The 14,182-nt window shown below is 37.4% G+C and overlaps 1 protein-coding gene and 1 long non-coding RNA gene across 2 annotated transcripts; both read right to left on the bottom strand.

Moving 5' to 3' along the window:
• Positions 1 to 5,808: 5,808 nt before the first annotated feature.
• Positions 5,809 to 6,829, bottom strand: LOC138875051 (G-type lectin S-receptor-like serine/threonine-protein kinase At4g03230). Its single transcript, XM_070153860.1, has 3 exons — positions 6,686 to 6,829; positions 6,353 to 6,565; positions 5,809 to 5,940 (listed from the first exon to the last, which is right to left on the bottom strand). Exons 1-3 carry the CDS (start codon positions 6,827 to 6,829, stop codon positions 5,809 to 5,811), a joined length of 489 nt encoding a protein of 162 aa, XP_070009961.1.
• Positions 6,830 to 13,040: 6,211 nt separating this feature from the next.
• Positions 13,041 to 13,463, bottom strand: LOC138874434 (uncharacterized). The gene is made up of 3 exons (XR_011401412.1): positions 13,411 to 13,463; positions 13,273 to 13,326; positions 13,041 to 13,204 (listed from the first exon to the last, which is right to left on the bottom strand). It is a non-coding gene; the product is annotated as an uncharacterized lncRNA (long non-coding RNA).
• Positions 13,464 to 14,182: the final 719 nt, after the last annotated feature.

Below are 14,182 nucleotides of genomic sequence, written 5' to 3' on the forward strand. Positions count from 1 at the left end.
GTTTTAGCTTAATAAAAGAGAAACCACTTTTAATATTTAAAGATAGGGCTGTCAGGGGAATCTCATGGGAGGGGTTTTATTTTTAAATGTTCGAGTGGAAAAACAGCAGGAGATGGAAGGAATTTGAATGGTTTTACAGGCTGTAGATGGTCTGAGGAAGGTTATAAATAGAGGAGGGTTCCATTAGTTAAGGGGGGGGAAATCATAGAAAAAAGGAGAGAGAGACAGAAATAAAAAAACTGGACAGAAAACAGTTCTGAATTAAGAGGTTTCCCAGGTATAAAAAACAGTCCTGAAAAGTGAGAAATTCAGTTTTGATTGGCAACACAATTCCATCAGGCTTTGATTTAGTTTGAAGTTTCAGTTAGTTAATACTGTGTCCTTTTGTTTTGGATCCAATTCGTTGAAACTTCCTCTGCAATCTACTGCTCCAACCTTGTTTTGAGGTCGAGTCCATTTTGAGTTTTGCATGCTGCTTGTTGCTACTTGGGTTTTCCACAAATCTTTCGGGTTTCATTTGAGTTGTTCCTGGTGCTCTTGGGTTGCTGCCACTGCTGCTGTATTTATTGTTGTTGCTACCTTTCCTGTTTGCTGCTGCTGCTGATTTCTCTGCCTTCTTGTTTCTTCTGTTGTATTCAACATCCAGGTACACACTTCTAAAACTATGGATTGATGTACGTTTGAATTGGAAGTTAAGTTGAAGTAAACAAAGAAATGAATCGTTCACCTACTTTCACAATACCTGTTGTTTCAAATATAGCAATAGGATTAAAATGATTCATTTGGTTTGTATTTGCTTGGACTCATTCTAATCGCACTTTTTTGTATAAATTGGGGTGTACTTGAACCAATATGGACTGTTAAGTAGTATGTTGTTATATTGGTTAGACATATGTCCATGTGTTTTAGCAATTTAGTTTGGTTGGTGATGATAACATAATACAGAATATTAGCAGATATTTGTATGTATCCCGTTGGATCTTTTGAACTGTTTTGCCATGGCCCGATTCAGTTTGATTTCAGCGCATATGTCAAGCAAATTTCATATCACGTTAGTTAACGCCAACAGATTAACCATTAATAGCTCTCTCGTTTGAATTCCCTATTTCAATATAGGTTTAATAGTGTTAGTTTAATAATTAATGTTAGCATCGGCTCACCACGTAAATAAAGCGGCTATTAACTCTATAGAATCGACAAGTTTTTACATATTAGGGGATACGAATCAATGGTGTGGGGTTAAGAGCTTTGATCTAATAGGCGTGAATCTAGCTAGATGGCTAAAATTTAGATCTAATAAACTTTTGAATAAGCACTAAGAATCAAGGTTAATGTTATTTTGAATAATCAAAAATTAATTGTTGGTCCATTCACATAATGGTGCGAGGTCAACCTAGTTATAGGATAACTAATCTTCCTTGTATATATTATTCGTTGATTTCGTATTCACTTATAATTTCAAATGTTAAGTAATATTCTTTTCAGTTTAGGTTCGGCAAACATAATAAGGATTCAGTCCGTATTTGTCCAAACCAGCAAAATTCGGCATCATCCTTTTCTTTAAAGATAAATGTAGTAAAGACGTAGTCATTGTAGGGTACCCTTCTAAAATAATGAGACGAGCCTCGCCGAATAAAAAGGCAAATTGCGGGGCCCTCAATAATTGGTCATAATAAATACTTAGAATTTGGGATGGACTGTTTAGTGAATTCCACTGCCTTCCCCAAAGATAATAACGCGTTAGACTTTTTAGGCGCGACTTAATTAAATTACATTCTTAAATTCGGGTGCGCATTTATGTGACCCAAATTCAAATCTCAACGGAGTCGAAATGTGTTAACAACTACGGGTGCATTGATTGTGACGTGGTTCGAGATGCATTTTCACGACGTTGCAATTCTATAAAAAATAAATGATAATAATAAAAGCGGTTTAAACTTAATAAAAGCACATAAGTCATAACATGTATTTAAATCAGATATTTAGCCATTATAACAATTTAAGCGACCGTGCTAGAACCACGGGATTCGAGGGTGCCTAACACCTTCCCTCGGGTCAACAGAATTCCTTACTTAGAATTTCTGGTTCGCAGACTTCATTTGGAAAGTCGAAAATTTCCTCGATTTGGGATTCAAGATAAACCGGTGACTTGGGACACCAAAAGCCAAACCTTTCCCAAGTGGCGACTCTGAATTAAAATAAATAATCCCATTTCGAATATTATCACTTAAATTGGAAAAACTCCATCCCGCATTTAACCCTTCGGGGCGGGCGCGCAAAAAGGAGGTGTGACAACAATGAATGATAAATAGAGACTGAGATAAGACATGCCAATGAATAATCGTGACTGAGTGTAAAATATAGTTAAATCAGATAACCCAAAATAATGGAAATAACTTTATCAGGTCTCAATCAAATAACCACATAGCCTAAATATGATTTCTATAATGAATTAAGGCTCAATTAATCTAACAAGTAGGAATTACACGGATAAAACAAGACTTGATAGCAGCACAGTACAATAGTCAACCTGGATCATGATTACCACGGTGCACGCCCACACGCCTGTCACCTAGCATGTGCGCCAACCCAACACAACACAAATAATATTTTTCCCAGGGATAATTACACTCAATTCCGAGTTTAGAAATGTTACTACCTCAAAACGCGCAAATCAATACTCCAACAAGCCCTTTCCACACAAATCGGCCTCTGAATGACTCGATTCTAGTCACAAACAACTTAATATCATCAATAATGCCATAGGAAACAATTTCAAACAATAAAATTTCGATCTTTATTAAAATTAAAAAGTCAACTCAAAAAGCCAACCCTGGCTTGCTCCCCGGAACTCGATCAAACTCATAAATTCTGTATACATATTCAGATATAGTTCCAACCATACCAAAATTATCCAATTCCGACTCCAAACCGACATTCAAATCCTCAATTTTTATTTTAAAAGTTTTTATAAAATTCCTAATTTCTCTACTTCAAATCCCCAAATAAATGATAAAAACTAAGATGGAATTATGAATAATGAATAAATCCGAGTCAAAAACACTTACCTCGATCCAAGTCATGAAGATCCCTTCCAAAATCCCTCAAAACCGAGCTCTACAATTCAAAATGTGATAAGTCACTCTAACCCTTAAAATAGGTTTTTAACAGTCTGCCTAGTCATTTTCCTTTCGCAATCGCGGACAAACCCTGATCGCGTAGAACAACTTCCAACTCTACCAGAATGCCTTATGCAAATGCGACCTCAGAGTTGTGAGTGTGAGGAACATACACTCCAGAACTACGCGAACGCGGAACAAACATTGCGAGCCCGTAGGTTTAGGCCTGACACCTCAGCTGAACCCACTCTACTACGCGAACGCGAACGCACATTCACGATCGTAAAGACCACATCTATACAAAACATCGTGAATTCATCACCACTTCGCGAACCACATTTCTCCTGCCACCCAGAACACTCTACACGATCGTGTCCTACTCCTCGCGATCGTGAAGGAGAAAACCAGACACCAAATATCAGCAGTTCCTCAGGTCCAAAACATGGTCCGACAAATTCGAAACACCCCCAAGAACCCATCCAAACATACCAACTAGTCCAAAAATATGATATTAACTTACTCGAACCTTCAAATCATATCAAGCAACACCAAAACCACGAATTGGACATCAATTCAAGCCTAATGAATTTCCAAGTTCTAAAACTAATGTCGAACCATACCAAATCAACTCTGAATGACCTCAAGTCTTGCATACTAGTACCAAATGACGCAATGGACCTATTACAACTTCTGAAACCGAAATCTAAACCCGGTATCAACAAAGTCAACTCTCGGTCAGACCTCTCAGCTTCCAAACCTTCAACTTTCTAACTTTCGCCAAAAAGCCTCAAACCAAACTACAAACCTTCAAATCAATATACGGACATATGCCTAAGTCTAAAATCACCATACGAGGCTATTGAAAGCATCAAAACTCCATTCTGGAGTCGTCTACACACAAGTCAAACTTCGATCAACTCTTTCAACTTAAGCTTCCAACCTTGGGACTAAGTGGACCAATTCACCCCAAAACCTCCCCGAAACCAATCCAACCACCCCAAAAATTCACATAGCAACAAATGAACATAGAAGAAGTTATAAATAGGGGAACATGGCTATAACACAAAATGACCTGCTAGGTCATTACATTATTACATGCTATTATTTCCATTGTTGAGTTATTCTCATGCATTTAGTCGTAGTTTTTATTTCATGCTATCTCTTTTATTGTTGAGCTTATGTTGTACATTTGAAATTGAAGTTCACATTTCATGGAAATACTTTCCTTTTTGAGATTATTAAAGTTGTGGCTATTGAGGGCTAATAACATATTTTATGGTTGAAGTTGTTAATTATTGGAATATCTTTTCTTGTTGAGTTATTTCCCGTTTATTTTATTATTATTGAGATTCTTGTATACATTGTGGTTCAGTCGTGAGTTATGTATTATGGTGATATTGGTATTGTTTATTTTGGTAATGTTGTGGCATATGGGCACGTGTGGTGCGAGTCGGTTCTTGTGTTATGATATTGATACGCATGCGACGGTATAAATGTGGTGTATTGATGCGCAAGCATCACGATAAGGTGAGATTTATGCACGTGATGCTTGTAAGGGAATTACTTGAAACCACGCGGTGAGATAAGGGGGCTAAAACCCGTGAAGCTATTTCGAAAAAGTATTTTTAAAAATATATATGCGGCGATATAAGGAAGATTGTGATCGTGACTTATGAAATGTGAATATGAGGTGTGGTACCTCTGTGTGATTCTTGATATACATTCAATGTTGGAAAGACTTGTTGATTTGAACGGTTATTGTTTTGCTTCCTTACTTCATTCCATTCGTGTTTTGATTGTAATGGTTACTTGTTGTCTTTATCATATGTGTACTCTTTGTTGTCATTTTTTACTTTTATTTTTGTTGTTAGCCTTGTATTGATAAACTGCTTTATTGTCATTTATTGCCTTTACTTCCCCGTTACATTAATATTGTGCACAGGTTTCTATGTCTAGTAGGTGTTTTGACCTGAACTCATCACTAATCTACCGAGGTTAGGCTTGATACTTACTAGGTACCATTGTGGTTTACTCATACTATGCTTCTGCATATTTTTGTATAGATCCAAGTATCTCTACCCATGCCGGATGTCAGTGAATAGATTCAGACGCTTTGAAGACTTCAAGGTATACCTGCTTGACGCTTGCATGTCTCAGAGTCACCTTCTATTGATCTTATGCTAGTGCTTTTCCTTGTTTTCGAACAATATTGTATTAGAGATTCTTAGTGCAATTCAGTAGAGCTTATGACTCTATACCACTCGTTTTGAAAAAATATATGACTATTGTTCCATTTGGGTTTTATTATGAGATTTATTAGTTTAGTTTAATATCTCAGTCGTTATTTCTATTAAATTTTCAATGTGTATTAGGCTTACCTAGTTTTAGAGATTAGGTGCTTTCACGATTATCTAAGGTGGGATTTTGGGGTCGTGAGAGATTCTTTGGTCAATTTTAAATTGACAAGTTTTCTCTGGTATAAGAGTTTAGTATGACAAGTCTTATGTTCATTCCCATTATATATTAGGCAGATCTGTTGTTTTGTCTTGTAATATATTATACTCATGTGATTGTTGATTTGTGCTAACCAAATTTTTTTTTAGGTAATTCGTACTTAGCAACTTTAACTATCACCCTATGGAGATTTTATCATTCTGCCTAGCTAGTTTCAGTTTTTCTTTGAAATTGCTCATGGTATACGCCGTTGTGCTCTATTCATTAAGTAGAATTCATTTTTTGTGTGAGCGGTACCACCAAGTCCTCCATCAAGAAAAAAAGTGATCCAATCTTCACTGAATTGAGCAGGATATGCAATAGCAATCTACAAGACAAGGCAACTAAATAACAAATACTTTGAACAACTATAAAGCTCAATGGAATGCAGATAACCAAACAGCCTTGCATCAAGGAGCAAGTTGAAAAAAATGCAGTAAATAAGCTCTAGATTGGTTGTTTCTTTAAGGCTTTTAGCACAAACTGTAAAAAAAAAAAAGAAAAAAAAAGGCCATAATATACTATGTTGTATGTTTATCATCACCATCTTAAAACTAAATACCTAATAAGTTTGGGCCATGTGGATCACATGCGTCCTCCCTCTAGTAGTTAGGATATATCCAATCAACTTTTAAAATCTATTACCAGCCATCTTCTAGGGTAACTGTTAACTCATTGTAGGAGTTGATGTATGACTTACTTGAGGACAAAGTTGTTGTGCTATAAGTACGTGTTCTTACGGTAAAAGCAGGTTTATTAGGTTTTAGAATGGAAATACTTTCACTACCAAGCATTATAATTACATCTGGCATGCTTGGACGAATATTGGCATCTTCTTGTACACACAAGAGCGCAATATTAATGCATTTTAGTGCATCTTCTTCATTGCATGATTCAAGCAAGGAATCGTCAACTAAGCTCATAGCATTTCCTTCATTACACAATCTCCATGCCTGAAATATAACTTCAGAGTTAGGATTAGAGATAGTATAGTCACCAAAATAAATATATATAGAAAAGAATAAAACAAAAAAATAAAAAAATAGGACTAGATTTAGGATATTTTCACTCACATAACCTAGGAAGTTTAATGCTTCCTCCCGCTGATAAAATCCTGTATTTCTCTTGCCACAGATGATCTCAAGCATAATTACACCAAAACTAAAAATATCTGACTTGATTGAGAATAATCCATCTAATGCATATTTTGGAGACATGTAACCACTGTACAATGCCAAAGTGATTGATATTTATATTATGCAAAATTTGAGAAGTGGGACTTGTATCAAGGACTGAAACTAGAATTGCAGCTAGACGCTGAGCTTACTATGTTCCAACAACTTTATTTGTATTTGCTTATGTAATATTCCCTTGGACAATCCTTGCTAAGCCAAAATCTGAAATCTTGGGGTTCATCTCTTTATCTAGTAATATGTTACTTGTTTTTAAATCTCTATGGATGATTCTCAACCATATAAAGAAGTCCTCGAGCAATGCCCGAGATGATATCAGATCGCTTCTTCCAGTCTATTAAGGCATGATTTCTTTCATCTTGTGTAGTTATCATACAAAAAAATCGTAATAATCAATAACCAAAATATAGTAGTTTTTCCTACTTTGAGAAATTTTGAAAATTAATCTTATGCGAAGAGTACTAACCAAATATGAAGGTGTCTAAGCTTTTATTTGGCATATATTCATAGAGCGAGATCTTTTCATTTTCTTGGACGTAGTAACCCATAAGTCTAACGAGATTTCGATGCTGAAGTCTTGCAATTAATATTACTTCATTCTTGAATTCATTAATTCCTTGACCTGATTGAGCTGATATCCTTTTGATTGCAATTTCTCGTCCTCCCTGGAATTTTCCCTGAAAATATTTTCAATAAATTATATTACTTTAAAAAATATACATAGCTCGTAAATACAAGGTTTAACTAAGAAAAAATGATACTTTACGGGAACCTTATAAACAATGCCACAACCACCGTGTCCTAACTTATTTTCTTCTGAGAAATTATCTGTTGCCGCTAGAATGCTTTCCAAACTAAAAAATGGAACATCGATGCCTTTCTCATCTTCTTCATCCATTAAGTCATTTTCTCCCTTTTCAGTGTTCAACCAGCTGTGTAGATGTGGATTTCCTTGATAAAAAGAATAAAGGTAACATATATATTTTTAAAGGCATATTTAAATGAAGTTATAATTCATCAAAAAGATAAGTTACATTTACCTTTACTTTTTGCTCTCCTTGTTCTATAGAATAGGCAGATAAGGCTGCATAGGAAAAGAGTAGTGGCAATTGTAATAGGAAGAGCAACTTGTAGCCTTTTTGATTTATGTGTTTTGTATGCAATTGCTGTTGCAATAACAGAAATATGATCGCTTTAAATAAATACTAACTAAATAAGTAACATATAGAATTACCAAATAGTACTCTCTCTATTCCACTCAATTGTGTGATAATGAATGAACGGAAACAGGATGTAAAATACGGGAAGACTTGACACTTATGAAAGTACCCATAGAATTTGTGATGTAAAATATATTATTACATTTCGATGACAATATGCGCATGTCATTGAAGATAAATTTGGGAGTTTAATGTTGATAGGTTTTTCAAATATAGAAAAAATGCCTCTCTTTTTTTTCCTGATAATACACTAAAAGGAAAGATTGCGCCATATAGAATATAATAAATGAATCCCAAGAGGATGAATATATATAATCTGAGAATACCTTTGGGAGCTAAAAATTCAGAAGCAGCTAGTTTTACGTAAATTTTTATTCCACTTGCATCATTTTCGGAGAGTTGTTGCAAGTTGAAGAGGTCTCCATCCCAAGTCAGACATTTGTTGTCATCAAAAGCAGAATCAGGAACCAAAGTGTGGTTTTTTTTTACTCAAAATACGCAAATAAGTGTTAAAAAAAAAGTTACCAAACTATATATAACGCCACAAATAGTGGTGCTATACAGTAACGTTAACTGCACCGTTACTGTATAGTGCCACTATTTGTGGCGTTATACTGACACACCTTACATAGCGCCATTAATAGTGGCGCTATACCCCTTATTACCTGACCCCACCAATAATTTCTGGGTTCAATAATTTAAAAGCGTATAAAGCCACTTTTTGTGGCGCTATATACAAAAAAAAAAAAAAACCCCCGACTAGCCATTTCCTATATAAACATCGTAGAATCGCCACAACTTCATTCAATTTTTTTTTTTAACTCTTATTGGTTTCTATTGTTGTTAAATTCTCCAACATTTTTTCATTATGTCTGAAGAACGTAGAATAAGAGTATCATTATATTGGGGGGTGAGGTTGTGATGGAGAATAACTCTGTGGGCTACAGTTTGCCTGCTAAGTGTAATGTTAAATTGCCACTTTCAATGGAGTACGAAACATTGATATCGTTGTTATGCAAAAAAAAGAGTGTGAGAAAACGTTCAGTGATACTCAAAGTAACCGGAAGATATTCGTATTACGTTACGCCGCAAGGGGTTGCTTTTTACACAGAGTTTAACATCGACGATGATGACACTTTGAGTGATTTCTTGAGGACTCCGGACGAATGTCGGGAATTTCTTGTAATCATATTGTTGGAGATGTACGTGAAGGTCGAAGACGTTCCAAAAAATGAGGTTGTGCGTAGTAGAGATAACCCCTAGTCATCGGGTGGTTACTCTGGATCAGTTTTTGCCGGACATGTTCCGGATGAAAGATTTTTTCTTGATTTAAATTTATCACCGTCGGCGAATGAGCAGCAAGAAAATAATTTATACCCTGCTTTCCATAATTCACAAGAAGAGTGGTAAACTTCAATTTTCATTTGTGTTAATTATGTATATTTTTGCGTATTGAATTAATTTTAACGCTCATTTATTTAATAGGGGGTACCGGCCGGATATGAATTTTACAAGTGGCCCATCCGGTAGTCATCACCTAACTGAAAACGTCCATCATGGAATGTCATCACATTATGACTTGTAAGTGAAAAGCTACAGCCATATATAAAACATTTATTAATTTAGTAGCTTATATTTTTGTTGAAATGTGCCGTGAAAACGAGCAAGTTGAACTACCCGTACTCACTCAATTGCCCAAAAATGACGTATTACATCAGGATCTGGCAGATGCACAGAGTGAGGAAGAGAACAGCGATTACGATAACAATGCCGATGAATTGGGAGACGAGACACCATTTGCTCGTGAGGATGGTGATGAAGAGGACGAGGAGGAAGGACCCGATTTGAAGAGAGCCCCCATAGACGAAAAGTGTACGAGTCTGAAGTGCCGTTTCATTCAAGGGAGATTCCTTATATTGATAACTTGCCAGCCGTGCCAGATGTGGAAGCTCTCACAAGGGATTTTGATGAAATCCGGACAACAATGTGGGATGAGTCTAGACCAACGGTGCTTGCAAAGGGGATGCTTTTTCCTGATAAAGCACGCGTAAGCAGGGCTTGTAAAATGCACAATGTTAAAGAGTGTCGTGAGATGCAGGTATCGGAGTCAAGTCCGACGGTATACAAGGCTATTTGCCGCAGGTGGTTTTGGCCATGTAATTGGATGTTGCGTGCGTCGAAGAAGAAGACAGGTATGTGGAAAGTGGGTAAATACATTCCCACCCACACATGCGAAATGGACACTTTCAACGGGAATCACTTCAACTTGGATATTGACTTGATATCTCTTGTACTTATTCCGCACATCGAAGCGTCCATAAGGTATAAAATCAAAGAGTGCATTACAGCAGTCCACCAGGAATATGGCCACACAATTACTAAAAGAAAGGCATATCTTGGGCGCAAAAGAGCGTTTGAAATAGTCTATGGTAACTGGGATAAGTCATTTGCAGATCTGCCTAGGTACATGGCTGCACTGCAGCACTTTAACCCCAGAACAGTTATTGAATGGAAGCTTGAGCGGAGTCCGGGTAAACCAGAATATATATTCAATTACGTGTTCTGGGCGTTTAAGCCAGCAATTGATGGTTTTCCGTATTGCCGGCCCGTAATATCCATAGACGGAACTCATGTCTATGGAAAGTACGATATCAAGCTATTGATAGCCGTGGCAGTGGATGCTAATGGACAGATATTTCCTCTAGCCTTTGCTATTTGTGCAAATGAAAGCACAGAGACGTGGACAATGTTTTTGAACCACTTGAAAGAGCACGTTGTCAAACATCGTTCAGGTATTTGTCTAATATCTGATCGGCACGGGGGTATATTAAGTTCTGTGGAGAACCTTCCTGCCTGGCAAGAATCTTATGCATACCATCGTTACTGTATGAGGCACTTTAAGGCCAATTTCAAGAAGGCACATCCCAAAAAAGATCTACATGATTTGATGTGGATGGCAGCAACAGACCACAAACAACATAAATTCCGGAGGCATATGGATTCTATCAGGCAAGAAGACGAGACAGCATATCGTTGGTTAATGCGACATGATCCTGAAAAGTGGACATTGCATGCAGATGGTGGCAGATGTTGGGGAATTCTTACTAAAAACGTGTCAGAATCCTTCAACGGGTTATTAAAGTCGGCAAGAGGATTGCCCGTCACAGCTATGGTGCGTATGTCGTTCAAGCAGATGGCGGAGAGGTTTGTGCAACGGTCTGCAGCTGCAACGAAATTGATGGAAAGGGGTGTTGAATTTATGCCAGTGCCTATGAAGAGATTAGAGAAATACAGACGGCGAGCACATTGGCATTCCTTTTTGCAATATGATAACGAACGAGGTATTTTTGAAGTTCGCACCGCTATCCATAATAATCGGGGTAATAATGTACATACTGTAAATGAATCCACAAGGTTATGCTCATGTGGGAAATGGTCAATCTACCACATGCCTTGTTCACATGCCATCAAGTGTTTTCAACGTGTTGGTTATGCGGAGACCAACTATATTGATCAACAATATAGTGTTTCCAAATACCTAAACACATATAGTGGTCAGTTGCAACCAGTGGGTTCTGAGCATTACTGGCCCCCAGAACCATTTAAAATGGTGTGTAACAAGTCCTATTTGCGTAAAAGACAGGTGCAGAAGAGAACGCGTATACGGAACCAAATGGATGTTAGTGATATCGTATATGCACGCAAATGTGGTATATGCTCGCAAACAGGCCACGACCGTAGAAAATGTCCTTTGGGTGGCAACAATAATCAAGCTCAGGGCGGGTGTTCTTCTATTGTACCTAACTACCCATGAGTTCATGTTGTAATAATTAGTTGTTATGTATACGATTTAAGTATTTATGAAATAATATTTTCTTGTTTGTTAATTATGATTTGTACTTTCCCTTTTTACCTATTTAAATAATAATTTAATATAATTATCGGTATATTTATCATGTGTGTTGTCTTGTCGCTATCACGATATTTAATACACAAAATATAGCGCCATTATATATGGCGCTATGTGTGTCTTGTCTTGTCGAACTGAAAAAGCTGAAAAAGCTGAAAAAGCTGACCGACTGACATAAAGTCGTCTTGTCAACATCATGATATGGCGCCATTAGATATGGCGCTATATGTGTGTTGTTTCGCCTATAAATAATGGGGTCATTGTAGTTATTTTGTGTGCAAAACATATCCCCCAAGAAATATTTCATTAAAAGTAAGTAAGGTTTTTATTATAAGCAAATATTTCACAAATGGCTCAACCTGGTCGTCCACCAATTTGCTTATGTGGAAAACCATGCATGATGGATTGTGGGTGGGAAGGTGCTAACGTTGGACGCCACTATTGGTGTTGTATGAACACGTTGTACAAGCAACCCGACGAACCTACTTGTGAATTTGATGAATGGGCTGAGGAACCATGTTATCAGGAAAGCTACAGGGATAGATTACAGGAATTTCATAATATGTGGTTATACCAGCATAGAATACAAAAGGAGGAAGATAGAATTATTATAGAAATGAGGGAGAAACTGAAGGAGGTGGAAGATAAAAAATGGAGAGCAGAATGGAATTGTGAAGCACACAAGGAACACAACGAAAAATATAAACGGGAACTTGCGGAGGTGAAGGCGAGAGTGAAAGAGTTAGAAGAAGAAAAAGAACAAATGGAAGAACGATTTAAGTGGTTGGAGCGAAGAATAAATGACAACTGAGGATGGAGCATTGGCGTGTATGTGTTTAGTGTCATTTTCATATGTCATGTATTTTTATTATGTTGGCCTGTTATGTTTGTGTTTGTGTTGTAGTAATGTTTTCCTTGTTTGTTGTACTAAATTTTATTTTAATTTAAGTGGAAGTTAAGTTTAAGTTGTTGTGTTACTATACCAAATACTATAAAACGAAATGAGAACTAAAAAAAAGTAACTATCATATTCGATTAAATATTGTTGTTAATGTATACAAAAATATTATTTACACCAAAAAAACATAAAAATGGAAGACCGAATCAATGTGTCCCGCATCCGGTGTGTCTCAAAGTAGTCGTTGGCCTGAGGCGCATCCCCTGCCGCCCGGGTACGCTATCAGGATCATCATCATCAAGTCGTCTCCTTATGGCCGGATGCGGCACAGGATGACATGTATCGGTGGTGCTGTCAGGTCCAGTAGAAGGCTACATAATAATATCAAACTTAGTATAGAAAACTACATAACAATTCACAAAAATTTATATTGTCTTACCATAATCGTGTCTGGATCCTGAATGTAGTCATCTGTCGCAGCATCGCATGAAGCCTAAAAAAGTAAATTAATAAAGTTAAAGAAAATAAATAAGTTATAGTAAAAACAGTAATAAAATTAATACTAATAAACTCATACCTGCGCATGTGATGAGCTGCCATAACTCAGTCAGTGCCCACTATCAAAATCTCAGATCGATTGAGACTCATCAGTAGTAAACGGGCCAGAGAAATATCTACCCAACTCCACTCCTTGAAAATCCGAGCCCGTGATCAAGAATTGACCCGATGGGGTCACCTGCGACGTCCCTGGAGTGTCATAAATGCCAAGGCTGTAAGACGGCATGTCGGTCTCATGCATGCCACCTCCCATATCAGCAGCAACATCATCAGCAGGAGCCTCAAAGCCCCCTTGCTGGGGACCTCCTCTCCGCCCACGACCACGTCGTCCAGCACCAGCAGGTCATCGTGGAGCAGCAGCAGCTCGTCGCCCACCACCCTGTGGCATACCACGACCTCGCTAGTACGTGGCTGGGTCAACATAATCTGGCTGGTGTGCCAAACGCTGATCCGATCGGCCTCGCTGCAGTGTCTGGGCAGCCACATCCATTAAACAACGACTATAGTCCTGCATGATCACAGGATCGTGGACATAACTCTGCATCTGCTGCCCCATACGATATACGGTATGCAATCCAATCGCCTGCACAAAAGTTTTTAATATAAACTACGTATTTGACTAGAAATTACTATTAATGTAATTGATAATAACAGAAAACATACCAGAGCCTCATGTGTCCCGGCGTATGAGATGTACCGACCATCTACCTGATGAACTGGGTTCCCGATAAAAAGTTGGGAAACAGTGCGGTACCATGCCATATAAACTTCGATAGGAAAGTGTTGCGGAG

Source organism: Nicotiana sylvestris, chromosome 8 (genome assembly GCF_000393655.2).
Source record: "Nicotiana sylvestris chromosome 8, ASM39365v2, whole genome shotgun sequence".
NCBI classification, from domain to species: domain Eukaryota; kingdom Viridiplantae; phylum Streptophyta; class Magnoliopsida; order Solanales; family Solanaceae; genus Nicotiana; species Nicotiana sylvestris.